At 36.9% G+C, this 23,884-nt stretch overlaps 3 protein-coding genes across 5 annotated transcripts; 1 reads left to right on the top strand and 2 right to left on the bottom strand.

Moving 5' to 3' along the window:
• Position 1: 1 nt before the first annotated feature.
• Positions 2-6,237, bottom strand: LOC127415426 (transmembrane protein 127-like). The gene is made up of 4 exons (XM_051654138.1): positions 5,954-6,237; positions 5,152-5,491; positions 4,705-4,869; positions 2-1,277 (listed from the first exon to the last, which is right to left on the bottom strand). Exons 2-4 carry the CDS (start codon positions 5,393-5,395, stop codon positions 967-969), a joined length of 720 nt encoding a protein of 239 aa, XP_051510098.1. The 5' UTR covers positions 5,396-5,491; positions 5,954-6,237; the 3' UTR covers positions 2-966.
• A 2,528-nt stretch (positions 6,238-8,765) lies between these two features.
• Positions 8,766-18,560, top strand: LOC127415420 (probable cytosolic iron-sulfur protein assembly protein ciao1). Its single transcript, XM_051654126.1, has 7 exons — positions 8,766-9,036; positions 15,803-15,951; positions 16,038-16,149; positions 16,235-16,323; positions 17,092-17,287; positions 17,435-17,510; positions 17,948-18,560. The coding sequence occupies exons 1-7, from the start codon at positions 8,898-8,900 to the stop codon at positions 18,180-18,182; spliced, it is 996 nt and encodes a 331-aa protein (XP_051510086.1). The 5' UTR covers positions 8,766-8,897; the 3' UTR covers positions 18,183-18,560.
• LOC127415422 (ubiquitin recognition factor in ER-associated degradation protein 1-like) lies at positions 18,210-23,808 on the bottom strand. 3 transcript variants are annotated; one of them, XM_051654129.1, is made up of 12 exons: positions 23,693-23,808; positions 23,111-23,243; positions 22,972-23,004; positions 22,760-22,881; positions 22,496-22,626; positions 22,335-22,407; positions 21,518-21,586; positions 21,259-21,327; positions 21,105-21,152; positions 20,910-20,998; positions 20,737-20,818; positions 18,210-20,543 (listed from the first exon to the last, which is right to left on the bottom strand). In XM_051654129.1, exons 1-12 carry the CDS (start codon positions 23,693-23,695, stop codon positions 20,469-20,471), a joined length of 927 nt encoding a protein of 308 aa, XP_051510089.1. In that variant the 5' UTR covers positions 23,696-23,808; the 3' UTR covers positions 18,210-20,468. The 3 variants fall into 3 exon arrangements, with proteins under 3 accessions (XP_051510089.1, XP_051510091.1, XP_051510090.1); XM_051654131.1 differs by having other exon boundaries at positions 23,775-23,796; XM_051654130.1 differs by having other exon boundaries at positions 23,770-23,792.
• Between the last annotated feature and the right edge of the window lie 76 nt (positions 23,809-23,884).

Here is a 23,884-nt window from a genome sequence, read left to right as displayed (position 1 = left end):
AAATATTTGCTTTCTAGTTTCTTTGAGAATCTATTTAAACTGGAAGGTCCAATAATAAACAATTGCTGAGTTAGGAATGGCATACTACCCATACTACTCTTACTACTTCTGCCATATGTGTTATGGCACAAATAGTATGAGTAGTATGCAACTCCGAACTCAGCCAATAACTAATTTGTTCGTCAGTCCCTGGACTGTGTGCATGATCTTTAAAGCAACATTACCAAAAGCCTACAGAAAAGCATTTTAAAAACATGCATGTAACATCTGTAGGCTAGAGGTTAATTAAAATAAATAAAATACAATTATACTTTGATACCTTACATAAAAGGTATTCTTTTCCGAAGGAAAGTGTTAACAAATGACCGATTGAAAAAGGAACAAACTTATATTAAAGGGGCAAGACAAAAGTTCAACTAAATAATATCTAAAATGAAAAACGTAAGGTGATGAACCTGTGAAGCAACAGAAAAAAAGACACTATGAAAAAAATGAACTTGATTATATATAGATAATTTCCCACAGTTTAGTGTGCCAAATAGGCTTCGTGTAAATGCACGATGTTGAGATGCTTTGCATTTTACATTTCTCAAGTATTTAGATAATGAAGCGTGGCAAAAAATACGTTTTCTAGATCTGTGATGGGTCTTTTCTGCCAGATACATGCAATCTACTGCAAGATGAATTCAAATAGTCTCGGACATAATTAGGAATTCTACAAGCACTGGCGTAATTATTCTCTTTAAATGAATCCATGCGCTCAAGCCCTCACTGCCAAGATAAACGTTCGTTTAAGTGCGAGCATGGATATGGGCATTCTTAATGGTCTGGAATCCTGAATATATATATATATATTTTTTTTTTTTGATGGGGCATCTAAAATCTGCACATCTCAGTTATTTATTGTCTGAAGGCTAATGGTGGCACGTGATGACAAAAGTGGAATTGAGAAACAGTGGTTTGTGATCAGGGTGTGTAAGCAGGTGGAGGTTGATACTGATTGGCAATGTCGTAGTCAGCTGGGTAAGTTTCACTGCTCTCCTCCATCTCGGATAGAAGCTCCAGGGCTTGCTCCTCCTCCTCAGTGGGGTAATGACGGAGCAGATTGGCCGCTGTGGCTAAAATAGAGGCTCCGCCGGCACCGGCCACCAGGTAGAAGCTGATGGCAAACGTGACATAGATGAGCGAGCCGTGGTACTTTTTGTGCTGCTGTTGCAGGGATAAAATGAGTTCGGAGGCCCAGTAGCAGAAGCCGATCACTGTAGCGCACTGGAGCACTGAAATACAGAGATTGTGATATTAAGACGAGGGCTCAAAGGTAGAGATTCTGTAGACAGCTTCAATTATTATTAGGGCTGTCAGTCGATTATCCTCGACAACTATGCGGACCCGGGGGCGCTATGTCGCAAAAAAGTTAATGCTTAAAATGTTCAAGTCTCTGAATACATAAGTCAGGTCTATGGGGTATGGTTTGAAAGCTTAGAATTTTAACTTTTCATAAATAACCAACACTTCTGCATTTATGTTACATAAATTAACAAAATAAGGCTTCAAAACATTCACAATGCAAATCAGCGCCACCTAGAGGTCATGTGGAAGAAATATTAATATGAATATAAAAGTCTTCAAAATAGCACTTATATACACTCAAATCATATATCAAATAAAAGCTATCATTCTCAGTAATGTGACTGTTCAGTCATTATTTTGTTGCTCCAATACCACAGTTTGATTTTCAAAAGAATCACAAAGTGAAATGTGATTTCTGTAAGACATCAAATACAAACGTCTCATTTATGCACCGATCACTGCTGCTGTAAGCCTCAAATGGCTAAAAACTTTATATCTGCTTTTACCTTAGGGAGATTTCCCCAAAAATAAAAAATAAATAAATAGCGTGTGAATAAGCCAAGATGTCCAGAACATAATATGCGGTGCCACAGGAAAAGCATGCTAAACAAATCATTGAAAATATACATATGTTATTGACTTTTGATGATGAAATGTTAAATGTCATCAGGGAGGATCTCAGCTTTCTAATGACACCTAGACTGAGCTTCTAGTCCACTCAGAGGCCAAGATATTCAATGAAACAATGGAGGTGGTGCTTGAACTGAAAATTAGACTGAATGTCTATGGACGAGCACATCTGTGAGGGCTAAAATGCATTAGAGTGATGGAGGAAAATTTCTTTTTTAGTACTTGCTGTCATCTAGAGGAATAAAATATGTATTTTTGGAGGGAGCTGGCATGAACAGAACCAGAAATACATGCTTACAAATGTAGGACAACAAAAAAAAAAAAATTCTATTCATAAACATATACAATATTATTTATGAATAATTGGAGTCATTTTTTATTTTTTTTAATGGGGGGACTGAACAAATTAGACCAATTTATGGCAATTAGTCCACAGTATGTGTAAATTGTGAGCTTTTAAATTTGAGTGTGAAAAATTGCAGGCGACAGCCCAAAAATGCCCCAGAGTTGAAGAGGTTAAAAAAAAAATTCCAATTAATTATAAGACATGCCGATTAATGAATACAATTAATTACAATTAATCACATATCATCGCATATAAATATTTGCTGAGAAAGGCCCCCAAAACAAAGATAATTCAATATACATAATTAATCCATAATTCAAATAGTACAAATACTATTCAAGTATAAATATATTTAAATTTTTATTTATTAATATTCTGGAAGACAAGTAAAACATGGATAAGAAATGCAAAAAGCGGCTTTAGGCTCTGGGTTACTGATCAGAAGGTCAGGGGTTCAAGCCCCAGCACTGCCAAGATGCCACTGTTGGGCCCTTGAGCAAGGCCCTTGACCCTATCTGCTCCAGGGGCGCTGTATCATGGCTGACCCTGCACTCTGACCCCAGCTTAGCTGGGATATGTGAAAAAAAGAATTTCACTGTATATGTGCAAATGTATAATGTGTGAAAAATACATATAATTATTAATTATTATTAATTATTATTAATTATATCACCTAGCAGCCCTACAGTCATCAGCAATACGATTTTTGTCATGATCTGTCATGTTCTCACAAGACACGTTCTTGCATTCCATCTGCTGCATTTTTAATTGTTGGTTTATGTACATAACAGACGTATGCTTTTGGAGCGCCTCACTGGTTTTCAGCAGCATAAATGCTGTGTCATTAGGATGCTTTGTCAAGTTAAAAGTATTTGCATTTTGTTGTGCTTCATCCAGCTCTCATTCTGTGGCTGCGCTGCTTGTGAGGTTTGCGCGCTGACTGCCCCCTGCTGACGCGACTTGTAAAAACACAAAGTTACATGTATTTCCAGCTTGAATTGGTAGGAAATAGTGGAAAAATACATACTTTTATAATTAAATTAATTTACGTACGGGTCAGGGGGCATGATTAATTGCGTTAATTTTTTTATAAAATTAATCACAGTAAATTAACATGATAAGTCAACTGCCCTAATTGTTATTATTATGGCCATTTAGTTTTTTCACATCATAATGTGCTGCTTGCATCCAATGTAGAGAATGTCAATACAGAATTCAATTGATTTGCCATCACATACACAGGCTATTTTAGAACAGCTTCAACCACTGCTCATCCAATCACATTAAGGTTTTGAGTCTTTTATTATATTTATGCTTTCATGTAATTATCATTTGTGTCTTCATTCATCAATATTATTTCATCATGCCTTTTATGTCTTGTCTATACTGTTTGATGCTACTGTTATGTTACTGTCTATAATGAAGCCGAAGACAATTTCCACAATGTGGTTAATAAAGTAACTGATCTGAAATAAATTTAATTATATAACACCAAGTTAAAGGGCTAGTTCACCCAAAAATGAAAATTCTCTCATCATTTATTCACCCTCATGCCATCCCAGATGTGTATGACTTTCTTTCTTCTGCTGAACACAAACGAAGATTTTTAGAAGAATATCTCAGCTCTGTAGGTCCGTATAATGCAAGTGAATGGTGACCAGAACTCCAAAAGCTCCAAAAAGGAGATAAAGTCAGCATAAAAGTAATCCATACAACTCCAGTGGTTTAATCCATGTATTCTGAAGCGATCCAACCGGTTTTGGGTGAGAACAAACCAAAATATAACTCAATTTTCTCTAGGCACGATCATGATTTCAAGCTTGATTACACTTCCTAGTGCTTGACGCATGCGCAAAGTACTAGATGGCGCTATAGGAAGTGTAATCGAGGTTGAAATCATGATCACCAAGGAGACTGCTGTCAAGATGTAGAGTGAAAAAACCACTGGAGTCGTATGAATTACTTTTATGCTGATTTTATCTCCTTTTTGGAGCTTTGGTCACCATTCACTTGCATCGTATGGACCTACAGAGCTGAGATATTCTTCTAAAAAAGAATATCTCAAGAAAGTCATAAACGTCTGGGATGGCATGAGGGTGAGTAAATCATGAGAGAATTTTCATTTTTGGGTGAACTAACCTTTATACTTTATACTAACCTTAAGTTTAGATCAGTTACTTTATTATCCACATTGTGGAAATTGTCTTTAGCTTCACTAACATAACAGGAACATAAAACAGTATAGACAAGGCATAAAAGGCAAGATTAAATAATATTGATGAATGGTGACATAAATGATGATGACATGAAAGCATGACTTATTATTCATTCATTGTGAATAATATGACCTTTTGGTATGTACTATCATGAATTCATACCTGTTAGAATGTGAGCAAAGGCGTATCTGCGTGTGATCTTGAGGGCTGGGTGTTTTGGTCCAAAGACGTCCAGAAGAAATGCTGCCAGGCTGCACAGAATGCCCAAGAAACAAAAAGCAGCAATGACCCGAAACAGCAGGATGGACTGAGAGTTAATACAAAAATCTGTGGGAGAGAGAACAGTTTGTTGGTGACTGCAACAACTTCATGTATATGAGGTATGAATCTCATGTTTAATATCAAAATTTTATTTTAAGGTATTGACAAAACAAAAGTGATAATTATACATCAATCATAAAATAACTACCTATTAAGGGGGCCACATCTAAAGATCATCTCATGGTCAAATTATGTTAATGTATGCAAAATAACAAAATGTAATACAGAAAAATGTATTACAATACACATTTCTTTCTTACCATCCATCAATCTATGTAAAATACCAACCATTAATAAGTGTCTCATCTATATATCCTAAGACGTCTGCAACACCAAGCTCTTGTCTAGGGCAGGTTCCTCCATGAACACGGAGCCAGGCTGGTTCTGCCAGGGCTGTACACAGTGCGGTGATGGAGAGCGCCCCGGGCAGTGCAGACGCCAAGCTCCGCTCTGCCTGCTTGGGTAGGGCCGTGCCACCACGCCTCCTCCGGTTTCCAGGCACAGCAGTTCCCGGGGGTGCATACATGCTCATACACGGACTGTAAAACCCTTGGTTAAATGGTAAAATCCAAATACACCAGAGTGAGAGTGGACAGCTCTGTAGTTTTACCTCTGCCGGGCAGTACAGCTGAAAAATCACAACACACATTTATATTGTTAGAAAACTATGAATAAGCATTATGAATAAACTACGTGATTATAATGGCTGACTATTGATTGATTGATTGATTGATTGACTGACTGTAAACAACTGTTCAATGATCAGAAAATAAAGACACTTAAACAAACAGGGGGACAGAACTAACTGATCATCCCATTGATGGTATATGAATGATTGTCTATAGAAACAGAAAGGAAAACAAAACAAAACCAGCAGATTTAAGTAAATGATGATAATTATAGATCATTAGCTAAATAGTTTATAATAAATGGTTGGTTATTGATCAAAACAGAGAGACATATTTCATAATAGAGCAATTAAAGAACAAAACATAGACTTTTTCCACATATCCACAGCTATAGAACTTAAGATCAATAATTATTGAGTATATTTAAGCAGTTATACTCTTTTGTTTGTCCATATTTTTACCTGTTCGCTGTTTCTGAAGCTCCTCTGTCCGTGTTTTAATCAGATTTGATCATCAACTGGCCTTAAACCTTCACAACACACGAAAAAAAAAAACCTTAAACCATTCACAAATCCAGCCTAATGTAAAACGACCCTCTAAAATAAAGGTACACTATGCGCTACTTCGAACGATCGCCGCTATATTAATATCATTTTTGTCTATTACACTGTTTATTTCCGGAGAAAAACAGACACAATAGTCCGTCCGCTTCCTTCTATCAGACGGCGTTTCTCCTGCTGCTGACTTCCGTTTCTGGTGAGGTGCCGTTTGAACCAATCAGAAGCGCTCTGTGATGACGTCAGTTCTCGAGCACGCACATGACGTAAAATTAGACCGAGTGTCCAGAGACCTAAAACATACAGGCTGTAGAGTTTCTGTGTAACCATTGTGCGTCCTTCTGGACATTTTTGTCTTTTTCATTTTTGTTTTTTCGATCATTTTGGCTGTGTTAATGCCAATGGCATAAATTTTGCCAAAGGTGTGTATTTTGGGGGGAATTTTGATATTTCAACCTCAGTTCCTATAATACATCTGTAATACACTGTGTACACAAAATAGTTACACTCAGGACCTTCAGGACAAAAATGTCCCCATTGAAACCCATTAAAACGGTAATATTTGATCCCAGTCCCATTAAAGCATAAAAACATGAATTCTGCGATACTATGCTTTCATTCCGGAGCCCTGGCTTCAAAATTTACATTTGTAATATTTTCCAGCAGATGGCGCCATTTTTCTCATGTTTAGCCTATGGAGCAAATACATGCTTTTTTCCTATTTTCTGCTTGCTGTATTATAGAGCACTGCAGGACAATTGAATAAATAATGCAGCTAAAATTGTGTGGGTGTATTGGTATGGATATCAGATTGTGTATGTGTGATTTGAGAAATGTGTGTGTGTGTGTGTGTGTGTGTGTGTGTATAAAACAACAGTATCATTATGTAAACAAACTGGCATTTAAAGGGTTAAAATCCTGCAAATGAATGAATATTTGGTAGTTATGATCAGGACTGATGTTGGTTAAAAAAATCTAAGTCAGTGAAAGTCGAAAATGATATTAGTATATAATATTTTTATGGCAGTTTTTTTATGCAGATATTTTTGTCGTCTAAGGTCCTGAGTGTGTTTTTTTTTTTTTTTTTATCTGACACTGCACAAAAAATAATAATGCATCAGAATAAATGTTGTTGCTAATCATTGACATATCCCAGACTGTGATAATCCCCCCCCCCCCCCCCAAAAAAAATAAAAAAATAAATCAAATAAAAAATTTCCGTTAGCATTTAGTATTTGGGAAAAATTCATTTTTTGTGTTTTTTTTTTTTTTTTTTTTTCATAAAAAAAACAACAGTGGCATTATATAAACAAACTGGCATTTAAAGGGTTAAAATCCTGAAAATGAATCAATGCTTGGTAGTTATGATCAGGACTGATGTTGGTTAAAAAAATAACTAATTGAAAGTGGAAAATAATATTAATAATCAATATTATTATGGCAGATTTTTGACGCGGACATTTTTGTCCTCTAAGGACCTCTGAGTAACTTTTTTAAATGGTCGCACAAGGGTTAAGATGATTAGGTTTACAACTTGACTTAATAATGTGAAATAATACTAATAAAGTTTTTTTTCAGTAAGTTATTTAAAATAAAATAATTCTTTTAAAAAATAATTACTAATGAATTATTAAATAATAAAAACATTAAATTAAAATGACATTTATTAAAATACAATTAAAAACAATAATTTGCATTATTTTTACTGTTATGCTTTATTTTGCATAATTTGTATTTACACATACACTTCTATTTTTATTTTTATTTTTATTTTTTAGGTTTCATTGGTAATATAAATGGACAGCTATTCATTTAAGCCAGTAAACATTCTGAACTCAAACTGAGAATTAAGGACACATTAAAACATGCAAACCAAGTTGTGTGAAGGTGTGAAAAGTCTTTCAACCAGTCAGACCTGTACAACAAGTGATCTGCACACTTTGCATATAGATATTATACACTGGCACATGATAATTATTTATTGTTTCAATAATTTACAAATAAATTTAACTATTGATATCTTTAATTATTTTGAGTACACCATAGTATGTAAACTGATGCATAGTTTGGTGCATTTTTCAACCCAACAGTCAAACATTTAAAAGAGCTATTTTTCTTTAATAAATAAAAAAATTACGATACAAAATTGAATTGTATTTTTATTTTTACAACACATATAACAGTTACATATAGCAGTCATTAGAACACTTATGTGGTGTGTGTCACAACGAATAAATACGTAAATTAATGAATGAATAAATAAATAATTAAACTTAACTAAAATATAATAGCACACCAACAATATGTAAGAAATAAAACAAAAACATATAACTAAAAAAATAAGTCAGTATTAGACAAGACTGCACATGCAAAAGTATGCAAAGACACGGGATCTGGTTGTTTTTATTGATTTATGTTCCATACAATTTCCGTAAAGCCTATGTTTTAATAGTAGCTTTATTAACTTTTCAAAAAAAAAAAAAAAAATAAAATAAAATAAATAAATAAATATATATATATATATATATATATATATATATATATATATATATATATATATATGAAATGCAGTATTTTATTTAATTTTTTTTTTTTTTTTTTTTTTTTAAATTATATTTATTCATTATTGCTTTGGCAGCATAAAAAAGTTTAATTTCTGCAAAACTCGTGATAATGCAGTTCCAGTCCTGAGGATGGCACTATTGAAATCAGCGAAACAACTGGGCAGGAAGTGAACAGGATCTGATAAACACAAGTCTATTTGGTTGCATGACATTTGAGAGTGGGTACAGTTACATTCTGCCCAGCTTACATCTCATATAATATTATATCATAGAGTCCTATTGAAATGAAGAGCGCTTTAGAGCTGATGCAGAGGGTGAGCGCGCACCCGGACGCGCGCTGCTGGTATGTCTCGTGGAACCCCGCGGGCACACTGCTGGCATCATGTGGCGGGGACCGGGCGATAAGGATATGGGGCAAAGAAGGTAAAATATACCACATACATGTGTTTTACAGGATGAATCATCCGTTAAATCCATCCACTTAAAGATTAAGGTGTTAACAGCAATCATGCATGTCAAGATCAGTTGAGTATAAATCAGTGTGAACATGTTCAGTTCATTGCAGAATGTCTGTTTAGTTGTTTCACACGTCCAGTTGACTAGGATGATACTAGAAAGACATTTAGGGGTTTGAGTGTGATTGATTGTATATTCTCTAACAAAAAAGTACCATAAGTATGGTACCATGATAATACCATGGTTATTTAGACATGGCACCATAGTAATACCATGTTTTTGGTCATGGGACCATAGCACAATACATTGTAATACCATTTTTTTAAAATCACGGTTACATATTATTACCGTGTTTTTAATCATGATACCATATTAATACCATGTTTTTGTTCACATTACCATAGTAATACCATGTTTGTGGTCATGGTACCATGGTAACACATGTTTTTGTCACTGTTTCCTCTTATATCCATGTTTTTTGGTCATGGTACAATTTTAACACCATGTTATTTGGTCATTGTAACACAGTAATAACATGTTTTTGGTCATGGTACCATGATAATACCATGGTTATTTAGACATGGCACCATAGTAATAGCATGTTTTTAATCATGATACCATAGTAATACCATGTTTTTGTTCACATTACCATAGTAATACCATGTTTTTGGTCATGGTACCATGGTAACATGTTTTTGTCACTATTTCCTCTTACAGGTGCATCTCAATAAATTAGAATGTCGTGGAAAAGTTCATTTATTTCAGTAATTCAACTCAAATTGTGAAACTCGTGTATTAAATAAATTCAGTGCACACAGACTGAAGTAGTTTAAGTCTTTGGTTCTTTTAATTGTGATGATTTTGGCTCACATTTAACAAAAACCCAGATCTCAAAAAATTAGAATATGGTGACATGCCAATCAGGTAATCAACTCAAAACACCTGCAAAGGTTTCCTGAGCCTTCAAAATGGTCTCTCAGTTTGGTTCACTAGGCTACACAATCATGGGGAAGACTGCTGATCTGACAGTTGTCCAGAAGACAATCACTGACACCCTTCACAAGGAGGGTAAGCCACAAACATTCATTGCCAAAGAAGCTGGCTGTTCACAGAGTGCTGTATCCAAGCATGTTAACAGAAAGTTGAGTGGAAGGAAAAAGTGTGGAAGAAAAAGATGCACAACAAACCGAGAGAACCACAGCTTTATGAGGATTGTCAAGCAAAATCGATTCAAGAATTTGGGTGACCTTCACAAGGAATGGACTGAGGCTGGGGTCAAGGCATCAAGAGCCACCACACACAGACGTGTCAAGGAATTTGGCTACAGTTGTCGTATTCCTCTTGTTAAGCCACTCCTGAACCACAGACAACGTCAGAGGCGTCTTACCTGGGCTAAGGAGAAGAAGAACTGGACTGTTGCCCAGTGGTCCAAAGTCCTCTTTTCAGATGAGAGCAAGTTTTGTATTTCATTTGGAAACCAAGGTCCTAGAGTCTGGAGGAAGGGTGGAGAAGCTCATAGCCCAAGTTGCTTGAAGTCCAGTGTTAAGTTTCCACAGTCTGTGATGATTTGGGGTGCAATGTCATCTGCTGGTGTTGGTCCATTGTGTTTTTTGAAAACCAAAGTCACTGCACCCTTTTACCAAGAAATTTTGGAGCACTTCATGCTTCCTTCTGCTGACCAGCTTTTTAAAGATGCTGATTTCATTTTCCAGCAGGATTTGGCACCTGCCCACACTGCCAAAAGCACCAAAAGTTGGTTAAATGACCATGGTGTTGGTGTGCTTGACTGGCCAGCAAACTCACCAGACCTGAACCCCATAGAGAATCTATGGGGTATTGTCAAGAGGAAAATGAGAAACATGAGACCAAAAAATGCAGATGAGCTGAAGGCCACTGTCAAAGAAACCTGGGCTTCCATACCACCACAGCAGTGCCACAAACTGATCACCTCCATGCCACGCCGAATTGAGGCAGTAATTAAAGCAAAAGGAGCCCCTACCAAGTATTGAGTACATATACAGTAAATGAACATACTTTCCAGAAGGCCAACAATTCACTAAAAATGTTTTTTTTATTGGTCTTATGATGTATTCTAATTTTTTAAGATAGTGAATTGGTGGGTTTTTGTTAAATGTGAGCCAAAATCATCAAAATTAAAAGAACCAAACACTTAAACTACTTCAGTCTGTGTGCATTGAATTTATTTGATACACGAGTTTCACAATTTGAGTTGAATTACTGAAATAAATGAACTTTTCCACGACATTCTAATTTATTGAGATGCACCTGTATATCCATGTTTTTTGGTCATGATACAATTTTAACACCATGTTATTTGGTCATTGTAACACAGTAATAACATGTTTTTTGTCATGGTACCATGATAATACCATGGTTATTTAGACATGGCAGCATTGTAATACCATGTTTTTGGCCATGGTACTAAAGTAATACCATGTTTTTGTTCACGTTACCTTAATGGCACTTTTCCACTGCAGGTTACAGTTCGACTCGACTCTAATCGCTTTACTTTTCTGAGCATGCTTTTCCACTGCAGTTTAGTGCCGCCTCAACGTGGGTGGGATTATAGGCTGATCGTCATAGTTGCACCGCCTCTACTGCCGTGAGACTCCAACATCATCTTAAACGCAACACAAACACACAACAAAATAAATAAAGTGAAGCTTTCAAGCAGAGTTAATGTAACAAAACGTACCATCCTCCATCGTGGACTCCAACAAAGCCTAGTCCAGGGCACTCTCCCTCCCATTGCTCGCCAGTCTATTGCCATAGATAGCGTCCATTTGGTCGAACCACTTCCACTTTCTTCTGTTTGAACCACTCCGGCTGTTGTGGTCCTTGATGGTAATGTAGTCACTTTTTTTACTTTTCCCTATGCTGTTGGTAGGCCAACAGCTGCTGAGACACTTCCTGAAAGACTTTTTCGTTTCGCATCTCCCCATCCAGCTCTCATTGGATCCTTTCCTCGGCTACTAACGAGAGGAACGTCTGCACCTCGTTCATTGACCATGGCGTGGTTTTGCGCACAGCCATTTCTTTTTACAATTTAAAAGTCACGTGAACAAATTATACTGCTATCACTGTTGCTAACTTTTAAACTAGCGGGTTGATGTCCCATGTTGCAAATCCAGTGACACTGGTAGTGACGATTCTCTCTGACCAATCAGTGATCTGCAGGGTTTTTACGTCACATTTAGTATGGGCTCGGCTCGCTTGGAACCTTGACCGAGGTGGTACTAAAAAAGTACCAGGTCCCAGGTACTATCCACAGTGGAAAACCCCCAAAAAGCGAGCAAAGTTGAGTCGAGTCGAGCCGTACCGTGCAGTGGAAAAGCCCCAATAGTAATACCATGTTTTTGGTCATGGTACCATGGTAACACATATTTTTGTCTCTGTTTCCTCTTATATCCATGTTTTTTGGTCATGGTACAATTTTAACACCATGTTATTTGGTCATTGTAACATAGTAATAACATGTTTTTGGTCATGGTACCATGATAATACCATGGTTATTTAGACATTGCACCATAGTAATACCATGTTTTTTGGTCATGGTACCATAGTAATACCATGTTTTTGGTCACAGTACCATAGTAATACCATGTTTTTGGTCATGGTACCATAGTAATACCATGTTTTTGGTCATGGTACCATAGTAATACCATGTTTTTGGTCATGGTACCATAGTGATACCATGTTTTGGTCATGGTACTAAAGTGATGAGAGAGGTCAACAGAGAATGGCCAGACTGGTTAGAACTGACAAAGTCTACTGTAATTCAGATAACCTCTCTGTACAATTGTGGTGAGAATAATATATCTCAGAATGCTATTGGGTTGGCGCTGTTTTTGCAGCACGAGGGGGACCTACACAGTATTAGGCAGGTGGTTTTATTGTTGTGTTATTATGGCTGATTGGTGTGTGTGTATATATATATATATATATATATATATATATATATATATATATATATATATATATATATATATATATATTATGAGTGTATTGTCAAGCGCTCATGGAAAAGATGTGTCTTTAGCCATTTTTTGAAGACAGAGACTGAGTCTGCTTCACGGATGGAGTTGGGAAGGTCGTTCCACCAATGAGGTACAGTGAAGCCAAAAGTCCAGAAAATGTATTTGGTGTCTCTTTGTGTTGGTACAACAAGGCCTGTGGTCATTAGCTGACCACAGGCTTCTGGTGGGAACGTATCTCTGCGGGAATGATTTTAGGTATGCCAGAGCAGACCCAGTGACTATTCTGTATGCCAGCATCAGAGCCTTGAACTTGATACGTGCAGCAACCGGCAGCCAGTGAAGCGAGACAAGGAGCGGTGTAACGTGCTCTCTTTGGTTAGTTGAAGACCAGACGTGCTGCTGCATTCTGTATCTTTTGCAGAGGCATAATTGCACATGCAGGAAGGCCAGCAATGCAAGCATTACAGTAATCCAGTCTAGATACGATGAACAAGGAGTTGTGTGGCATGTTCAAAGAGGAAGGGTCTTATTTACCTGATGTTGTAGAGTGTAAATCTACATGATCGTGGTAACATACTATGGCAACATAGTAATATCATGTTTTTTTTAATCATGGTTACATATTATTACCAGATTTTTTTGGTTATGGTACCACAGTTTTTGTTCATGGTTTCATGGTAATTCCATGTTTCTTGGTCATGGTACAATGATAATGCCATGATTTTGTCATGGTTACATATTCTTAAATTGTTTTGGGGTAGTGGTACCATAGTAAAGGCATGTTTTTGGTACCATGTACAGTTGAAGTTTACATATACTTAGGTTGAAGTCAATAAAATTCATGTTTTTAACCACTCCACAGATTTAATATTAGCAAACTATAGTTTTGGCAAGTTGTTCAGGACATCTACTTTGTGCATGACACAATTAATTTTTCCAACAATTGTTTACAGACAGATTGTTTCACTTTTAATTGACTATAATCACAATTCCAGTGGATCAGAAGTTTACATACACTAAGTTAACTGTGCCTTTAAGCAGCTTGGAAAATTCCAGAAAATGATGTCAAAACTTTAGACGATTAGCCAATTAGATTCTGATAGGAGGTGTACTGAATTGGAGGTGTACCTGTGGATGTATTTTAAGACCTACCTTCAAACTCAGTGCCTCTTTTCTTGACATCATGGGAAAAACAAAAGAAATCAGCCAAGACCTCAGAAAAAATCGTGGGCCTCCACAAGTCTGGTTCATCCTTGGGAGCAATTTCCAAACGCCTGAAGGTACCACGTTCATCTGCACAAACAATAGTACTTAAGTATAAACAGCATGGGACCACACAGCCATCATACAGCTCAGGAAGGAGACGCATTCTGTCTCCTAGAGATGAACGTAGTTTGGTGCGAAAAGTGCAAATCAGTCCCAGAACAACAGCAAAGGACCTTGTGAAGATGCTGGAGGAAACAGGTAGATAATTATCTATATCCACAGTAAAACGAGTCCTATATTGACACAACCTTCTCAGCAAGGAAGAAGCCACTGCTCCAAAACAAGCATAAAAAAGCCAGACTACAGTTTGCAGTTGTACATGGGGACAAAGATCTTACTTTTTGGAGAAATGTCCTCTGGTCTGATGAAACAAAAATTAAACTGTTTGGCCATAATGACCATCGTTATGTTTGGAGGAAAAAGGATGAGGCTTGCAAGCTGAAGAACACCATCCCAACCGTGAAGCATGGGGGTGGAAGCATCATGTTGTGGGGGTGCTTTGCTGTAGGAGGGACTGGTGCACTTCACAAAATAGATGTCATCAAGAGGAAGGACAATTATGTGGATATATTGAAGCAACATCTCAAGACATCAGCCAGGAAGTTAAAGCTCGGTTGCAAATAGGTCTTCCAAATGGACAATGACCCCAAGCATACCTCCAAAGTTGTGGCAAAATGGCTTAAGGACAACAAAGTCAAGGTATTGGAGTGGCCATCATAAAGCCCTGACCTCAATCCGATAGAAAATTTGTGGGCAGAACTGAAAAATCGTGTGCGAGCAAGGAGGCCTAGGAGGCCTATAAACCTGACTCAGTTACACCAGTTCTGTCTGGAGGAATGGGCCAAAATTCCAGCAACTTATTGTGAGAAGCTTGTGGAAGGATACCCAAAACATTTGACCCAAGTTAAACAATTTAAAGGCAATTCTACCAAATACTTACAAAGTGTATGTAAACTTCTGACCCACTGGGAATGTGATGAAAGAAATAAAAGCTGAAATGAATCATTCTCTCTATTATTACTGTTAAAGTAGTGATCCTAACTGACGTAAGACAGGGAATGTTTTCTACGATTAAATGTCAGGAATTGTGAAAATCTGAGTTTAAATGTATTTGGCTAAGGTGAATGTAAACTTCTGACTTCAACTGTAAGTATCATGATTTTTGGCCGTGTGCCATGATAATACAATTGTATTCTTTGAAGTACCTTGGAGTACCATACAAATACCATGGTACATGAATATGGTCGTCATTCAGTACCATGCTATTGCCATCTGATGCCATCACTATACCATGATACCGCCACTGTACTTTTTTTTTGTAAGCAAAGCAACAGTCAAATGTGTCCAGTGGTCTAGAATAACTCTGCTGGACAGGTGAATTTCCTGAATCCTCACTAAAACAGAACTTTTTGCATGTTAAAGAGAATTTCAAGGGGAAATATGCTTATTTTTCTCCTCTTATCTTTCAGGAGACAGTTGGGAATGTAAGTGCGTTCTGGCTGATGGTCATCAGCGTACGGTCAGAAAGGTGGCCTGGTCACCCTGCGGCAAATATCTGGCATCAGCAAGCTTTGATGCCACCACATGCATCTGGAAGAAGACCAATGATGATTTTGAGGTTTTTTGTTTTATGGCATTAGACTCATGTGATTAATGACTTCACCTTCCTGCCCGCTTGACATGTCAGTTGTTTGTGTTTTCCAGACTCTGACAGTGCTAGAAGGTCATGAGAATGAGGTGAAGTGTGTAGCGTGGGCTCCGTCCGGAAACTTACTGGCCACCTGCAGTAGGGATAAAAGTGTGTGGATCTGGGAAGGTACGTTGGTGGTTGCATTTCGTGCTCAGTTTGTGGTTTATGCTTTCTCTGGCCTGAATGGAATAGTTCACACTTTTCTTTCTAGTGGATGAGGAAGATGAATATGAGTGTGTGAGTGTTGTGAATTCACACACACAGGACGTGAAGCATGTTGTTTGGCACCCGACACAGGAGGTACGACCTTTCTGACCTTCACACATCCACATTTACACACATGGGTAATCTGTTGTTCTCATTCTTAAAGGAATATTCCGGGTCAGTACCAGTTAAGCTCAGTTCAAAAAAGCAAAATGTTTGCACAAATCTGGGTTACAGTGAGGCACTTGAAATGGAAGTCAATGGGGCCAATCCATTTTAAATGTATTGGTACAAGATGTGAACATTGTACATGTTAACATGATTTTAGTGTATCTGTGCGAAGTTCAATATATTCAATATTACAGCTTTGTTGCCATGACAACAAAACACTGTAATCACTTTATTGGGTATAACTTTACACAGATTAGGTAAGCGATTTTATCACACTACAAAACATATATTACATCTTGTAGCAATACTTTTGAAAACCCATTCACTTCAAATGTACTGTAACCTTTTTTTTAATTAAGGAGGGACGTGGTAATCACCATAACACCAAAAATGCTGTTAATTAAACTTAACTTGTATTGAACCTGGAATATTCCTTGAAGGTTTTCAGACTTACAGTGGCCCAAAAAGTGGACACTTACAAATGTTTGTATGTTATTTGGATTAGAAGAAATATCGAACCAAGGGTAAGTTATTTTAACAAAACATTCACAAGCACACGTTGCAAGCAAAACATCTCACAGAATAAGTGATAAAACATGTCATCTACTAGTTTTGTCATCAAATGACACTTCAAATCATATACCTGTATTTATCATACATATTTCAAAGAGTGAAATTCATTTGCTTTTTCAGCTTCTTGCTTCAGCCAGCTATGACAACAAGGTGTGCATTTATAAAGAGGAAGATGATGACTGGGAATGTAGAGCAACATTAGAGGGACATTCATCCACTGTTTGGAGTCTGACCTTTGACCCTGAGGGACAGAGATTGGTATCTTGTAGTGATGACCGTACTGTGAAGATCTGGAAGGAGTCCACGCCTGGAGATGGTATATGATGTATATAGTTGTCGTGTACGTTTTTATGAAAGTTTGGCTCAATATTTTGTATGTTATATTGTTTTTCTGTAAATGTTTACAGTGATATAGTCTTAAACTCTTGGTTTGAAATTGGAGGTAATGTTGACATCACTGTAGGTTCGACCGAAGAGTCGTGGAAGTGTGTTTGTACCTTGTCTGGATTCCACGGGAGAACGGTGTATGATGTTGCATGGTAAGATCACCAAGAAGGGGCACAAGCATGGTACATTACAATAATATGTACGCAAAGCTTTTTTTAATTAAATACATTTACACAATAATTACTCAAAATACTGAAAATGTGCATTATCTTGGCTGATGTCGAAAATCTCAAAATAGTTCAATATCAGCCGATTAATTGGCCTGGACTGCATTTCCCAAAAGCATTGTAAGCCTAAGTAGATCATAGAAACCATTGGCCCCAATGGTCTCTACGATCAACTTAAGTTTGCAATGCTTTTGGGAAACATAGCCCTGGATGATCCATCGTTCTATTGCTAGTCTTTAACGCACTCTGGTTTTAAATCAAAATATGATGCCTAATTTAACTTTTGTGGAAATCTGCTTTTATGGGGATCATTTTGTATTAAATAGAATGTTTTATTATATTTTGTTCACTCTCATTTCAAGGTGTCATCTGACCGGTGCCTTGGCCACAGCGTGTGGTGATGATGGAGTCCGTGTGTTCACCGAAGACCCCACAGCTGACCCTGAGAAGCCCATCTTCTTCCTGTCGGCCCACACGCCCAAAGCGCACAGTCAGGACGTCAATTGCGTGGCATGGCATCCAAAGGAGGCAGGACTGCTCGCGACCTGCAGTGACAATGGAGAATTTGCCATCTGGAAGTACAATTCTGATACCTGAACTAGTGAACAAAACTTTGTGATCAGAAGAAAGCACTGAGTCCATTTAAACTAATGGGGAACAAGCGTTTTTTTTTTTTTTTAATTCTGACTGTAATATAAGGCTTTTGGTTTGATTGTGTGTTTTGAAAGGTCAAATTATTGAGAGGTACACACTGACATTTTTAACCCCACACATTTTCTGTAACACCATGTTAATGTTGCCATCAAGTTGTAGTTTGGTGGGTCAGTTGTTACATTTTAGAATTGTTTAACTGAACAGATACTACAGTATTGCCTGTACCTGCATCTCCAAAGACCTCTTGCTTTTTGCATTAAGGCTACAAAATTGTCTCAGATTTCTTTCAATTAAATAAATGCTTAATGCAGATAAAATCAAGTTCTTTAGTCAGAGCTGTGATGCTGAAGGTTGCACACTTACCATATAATTTTCCCTGTTAAGAAAGGTTAAAAAGCCCCATAACACATCTAGTCATGTAAATCACTTATAAGTGGCATGTTTTCTTAACCGTCTTATTGTCTTAAGAAACTGCACCGTCCTTTTGTCCTTCGGGTCATTTTGACCCGTATTGAAAACCATTCTAAATGCATAAATTCTTGATTAGTGTACAACTGCACTAAAAACCCCCCTTAATGAAAAGCTTTATTGTGGTCCAAACATGAATAATGATGGGGAAAAAAGACAGATATTGAATATTTGTGGAGTAACATTATTTTTAAAGAATAAGTTTATAAATGTAATAAAACTGGGATGTCTGAATTTACATTTATTTCAATCACTTTTGGCACTTTATAATATCTTAACTATATTACAACAATCTCTGATTAGCTCTGCTTGTAGAAATTAACTGTGTAAATTTTAGATAACATTTTAGTACATGCTTATTTCACAAATTAATCTCTATGGCCTTTTCCAGCAGTCAAAGCGGGCCCACTTTGCATGTCCATTGCAACAAATCCATTTCTTCCCACTAATGTTAAACAATTTGTTGCAGTGTTACAGGGGTTTAGGAAGTTGCAGCAGTAGTTCTTTCTGCCATCTAATGTTTTAGGAGAAAATGACATCCAATAGGCCTTTTATCGTCATATAAAATCATATTAGTAAACTTATTTGCTAAAATATTACCTGTTCAAAACTTAAAATACTCTCTCTTTGTGCGTTTGTGTGTGTGGACGTGTGCACAAAACCCATTTGAGTGAAAAGTAACATTTGTGGGAAAGATGCAGTACCCAGTGGAGCAGGTGGAGGAGCTAGAAAACAGTATGGGGGTAGGGGCTAAATTGAAGATAATTTGAAATATGTTTAGGTCAGATTTGATTCATAGATGTACAAAAGACTAGTCTAATTAAGTCTAAAGGTGAAATGTCACAACTGGCTAAAAATTGACCCGTTAAGATAATGGAAGGAAAAACATTTTTTAATTGTTATTTCTCTTAAACAGTTAATTTACAATTAAAAACTACTCCCTGAAAGATATTAATAATATAAGTGTCATGAGATATCTCACTGTGACAGCTCTGGACTCAACAAAATGTGTCCACGAGCTGCGGACAATTACGCTTTCTGCCTGTCAATAATTTTGCACGTTCTCTGTATTGTAGTTGCAGCGAATTATTAAGGCATAATGCCATTTTTATGCCATATTGCTCATAACAGTTGTCCATTGAGGGCGCTATTTTGCTGCCGCTGTTTTTGACAACTGTTTCTGCTCGCGTCGGTCAATAAAGCTCATTTGATATCTTTGGAGTGCGGGGTTGTGGGGAAAGGGGGCGTGGCTAATCCAACGGATTCTAAAATGTCGAAAATATACCGTCATTACAAATTCTAGAATGGCTAAAATCACTTTTTAAAATCACTTTCTTTTTATGATGGTCTTGACAACTTCACACCGATTGGTTCCAGTCCCAAAAACTATGCGGTATTTATAGCGTATTCTTTACCTGTCACGGGTCAAAAATTACCATAAGACAATAGGAGGGTTAAAATAATGTCAATAATAGACAGCAACTCTGTTTTGATGAATTGCAGGGTAATCTTTATTTAAATTATGCATGTAAATGTATTAAAGAGGAAGTGTTTAGTCATTGGCTTGCATTTTCCAAATATTTGTAAAACCATGGATTCAAAATATCAAACCAGTCGTAAAACAACAATTGTAACGTTCTGAAAAAATTCCAGGTATATCTGTCAGGTCTGTATGGAAAGTGTCCATGTTGAGAGACTCTCCAATACGCATATTGTAGTTGATTTATCTGATGCGTCTGGCTGAATTGTGTGTGTTTGAGATCACGGATTTCTGCCCTTTTTGCGCAAGGACTTTCCTTCCCCAGAGAATGCAATGAAGTTACTGGCAGATTCATCCTGGACACAAAAACAAAACGATGATTAAAATGAAGAGATTTGCAAAACACAACTAAATTTGTGACAAACTTGAAAATCCTGTGTTTCTTCCTTCGTGTTGATTTAATGAAATTACTTTCAATACATAAGTCAAATAAGTTCAGTAATTTGAACCTTGTCCTGAACTATATATTTGAGTAATCGTTTCACTCACCGTGTCTATCTTGCGGGGCTGTTGTCTTGCATTTCGGATGAAGGTGATCCTTCCGATTTTGTACTCATAGTTAGGAATTCCACTACAGTAAGAAAAACAGCAATTATTAAAGTGAAAGCTGAGCTTGGACGGTGAGAATGAGAAATGGTGATCTCGCAGAGACAGGCATGTACCGTTTGATGTCACTGGGGTCGATGGGTACTGGACTGGGCTCAATGCCTTTCTTCTTCCCATCTAGACGATTCCCAGAGCCTGTAAATGCCTACAGACAAAAAATATTAGAGAAGGAAGATAACTTACAATTTCAAAACCTATATGAAGATGGACCACAAATCACAAGACTACAATAATGATGATCTTTGACTTACTCTAAAGCCAAGGTCCATTTCATAGTTACTGGGATCTGTTTCCTCCTCCTACAAGCAGAAGATAAACATCAGCATAAACATATTTGTGAGTTATGTTCACAACACTAAGTTACAGCATGATAAAGTATAATGTGTTGGTGTCGTCAGAACATACAGTTGGTTCTTCAGGATGCTGCATGTGTCTTTCTGGTTCTTTATAACCAAGAGGAGCATCAAAGTCCACCTGAAGGCAAAAAGAAATGCTTTAATCAGAGATATTGTGTATGGGATTTTGTACATAGAGGTACGATTCATTGCTCTTTCAGGAAATGTACTTTATAGTGACATTTGAATTCACCCTGTATAAAATATATCACATTCTATATGTGTATATTATGTAAACAGTGTGAAAAAAAAAAAAAAAACATTCCTACATTCATATCGCACTCAATGATGGACACGGCCTTGTCTGGTTTAGTTTCCATGACACGTAACTCGTAGATCTGGAAGAGAGGAATTTCTGGTTTAGTTCATCAGGACTTTTGCCACTCTTAAAGGTATAGTTCACCCAAAATACCCACACTCATGCTATCCCAGATGTGAATGACTTAATTTCTTCTGCTGAACACAAAGATTTTTAGAAGAATATCTCAGCTCTGTAGGTCCATATAATGCAAGTCAACATGGTCCAAAACATTTAATCTTAAAAAAAAGCACATAAAGGCAGCATAAAAGTAATCCATACGACTCCAGTGGTTAAATCCAAATTCTCTGTGGGAGAGAAACAGATCAATATTTAAGTCCTTTTTTTTCCCTATAAATTCTCCTCCCTGCCCATTAGGTGGCAATATGCATGAAGAATGTGAATAGTCAAAAACAAAAAAACGAATGAAGTGAAAATGAACATTTATAATAAAAAGGACTTAAATATTGATCTGTTTCTCACCCACACCTATCATATCACTTCTGAAGACATGGATTAAACCACTGGAGTCTTATGGATTACTTTTATGCTGCCTTTATGTGCTTTTTGAAGCTTCAAAGTTCTGGCCACCATTCACTTGCATTGTACAGACCTACAGAGCTGAAATATGTTTCTAAAAATCTTCATTTGTGTTCAGCAGAAGAAAGAAAGTCATACACATCTGGGATGACATGAGTATGAGTAAATGATGAGAGAATTTTCATTTTTGGGTGAACTATCCCTTTGAGTGTAACAAATCCACCATAATATGTAATAGACATATTCACCTTTTCATTATAGTTGATTGCAATCACATCTCCTGTGGTCAAACAGGCAAAATTTCTCAAAGCATTCTCTAATCTGCCAAAATAAATAACGTAAGAGAAAATATTAAAATGCACAACCATGTTTTAATTTCACGTTAAAAGTTGGCATCTTTTTATCTTACACTGCTTTAGGGTTTGTGATATCCAGGAAGTCTGGACTCTGAGGCTGAAATTTGGAGTATGTGGCCACCATGAGATTGACACTCTCCACCTGGACCAAACCTCCTTCTTCCAACAGCAAGTTTTGCATCATCTGAGGATAAAATAAACATGATCCATATGGATATTTTAAAATCGTGAATAATAGTGTGTCTAAAGCAAAGTGTGCTAATCAAGATATAGAAACATTTCTGTCATAAATCAGGTAGTGTTTTGAAGTTTCATACCCAGTGGGGGAGATAACAGATTCCTTCATCGGCCACAAACTCCAGAACGCCACAGTGTGTCATTCTGTCTGAATTCTTATTGGTGAGTTTGAACAGCATGGGGTATGTGATATTAAGTCTGCCTGAAAAGAGTTACCAGGTGAAATCAAAACACACAAGATGACAGTAAAGATGGAAAGTATTTCATGTTTAATTCACTGCAGCTGACTTACTCAGCTGGTCCAAAGCAGATGGGGGCATAATTACTGAAAAAGAACATGATATCTGCATTAAAACAAGTTTCCTGAGGATCACTGAAAATGAGAAAACTTATTTTATAGGCAAAATACACATCTTTAGACTACAACATACTCTTCCCTCCTTTCTCCACATCTGAGCGGTCATTGGGCCCCGCAAGCATGGACACAGAGTAACAGCGGTACTGGGTGGAGAAACGGTTCTGGAAGACCCGACCCACATGGGGCTCGAACATGTTGAAGGAGAACTGATGGAGGAAGAGAACAGACACTTTCAGAACAAAAACACTGGAAAACATCTAATAGTATACCAAACAATATATATCCATCTGTATAATGCTGGCATATATATATATATATATATATATATATATATATATATATATATATGAGTGTGTGTGTGTGTGTATTTATGATAAACTATCAATCTATATGTATGTTAAATGGTCTAATGCAGATGATAGATAGATAGATAGACAGATTTCTGCCTTGTAAGTCACTTTGGATAAAATAATTTTCAAAAAGAATAAACGTGAATGGTAAACGGAATTCTTAACAATTCTTCTGCCACAGTGGCAATGCAGCTTTCCACTGATTTAGCTTAGCATTAGCGAACTATTCTCTGAATCTACACAAACATTAAAAGGCAAATTATACTAAAATTAAATTTAAAGACACATAAACATCGACAACACACCATATTAGCTAGTTATGTGCTTGACAACAGCACTACAGCAATAATGAGAAGAATATTTATGAAACTCAATAACAAACACAACAGCTTTCCCTTCTGTGCGAAGCGCTTCTGTTGGAAGTGACGTATGAACACAACAAACCCACAGCACCAATCAACAGCTCCGACTGAGAGTGCTTTAGCCAATCACATCTC

Source organism: Myxocyprinus asiaticus, chromosome 24 (assembly GCF_019703515.2).
Source record: "Myxocyprinus asiaticus isolate MX2 ecotype Aquarium Trade chromosome 24, UBuf_Myxa_2, whole genome shotgun sequence".
NCBI classification, from domain to species: domain Eukaryota; kingdom Metazoa; phylum Chordata; class Actinopteri; order Cypriniformes; family Catostomidae; genus Myxocyprinus; species Myxocyprinus asiaticus.
The sequence above is the reverse complement of the archived record's forward strand: the minus strand, read 5'-3'. Positions and strand labels throughout refer to the sequence as shown.

Excerpts from the sequence above, each read along its gene's own strand:
- LOC127415422 (XM_051654129.1), bottom strand. Across the intron at positions 20,999-21,104 it reads AAATGGACCTTGGCTTTAGA|GCATTTACAGGCTCTGGGAA; the intron begins GTAAGTCAAAGA and ends TTTTGTCTGTAG. Across the intron at positions 20,819-20,909 it reads GACCCCAGTGACATCAAACG|TGGAATTCCTAACTATGAGT; the intron begins GTACATGCCTGT and ends TTCTTACTGTAG.
- LOC127415426 (XM_051654138.1), bottom strand. The coding sequence starts at position 5,395 with ATGAGCATGTATGCACCCCCGGGAACTGCTGTGCCTGGAAACCGGAGG. Across the intron at positions 4,870-5,151 it reads AGATGAGACACTTATTAATG|ATTTTTGTATTAACTCTCAG; the intron begins GTTGGTATTTTA and ends TCTCTCCCACAG. Across the intron at positions 1,278-4,704 it reads CTTTGCTCACATTCTAACAG|TGCTCCAGTGCGCTACAGTG; the intron begins GTATGAATTCAT and ends TCTGTATTTCAG.
- LOC127415420 (XM_051654126.1), top strand. The coding sequence starts at position 8,898 with ATGAAGAGCGCTTTAGAGCTGATGCAGAGGGTGAGCGCGCACCCGGAC. Across the intron at positions 16,150-16,234 it reads AAGTGTGTGGATCTGGGAAG|TGGATGAGGAAGATGAATAT; the intron begins GTACGTTGGTGG and ends TTTTCTTTCTAG. Across the intron at positions 17,511-17,947 it reads ACGGTGTATGATGTTGCATG|GTGTCATCTGACCGGTGCCT; the intron begins GTAAGATCACCA and ends TCTCATTTCAAG.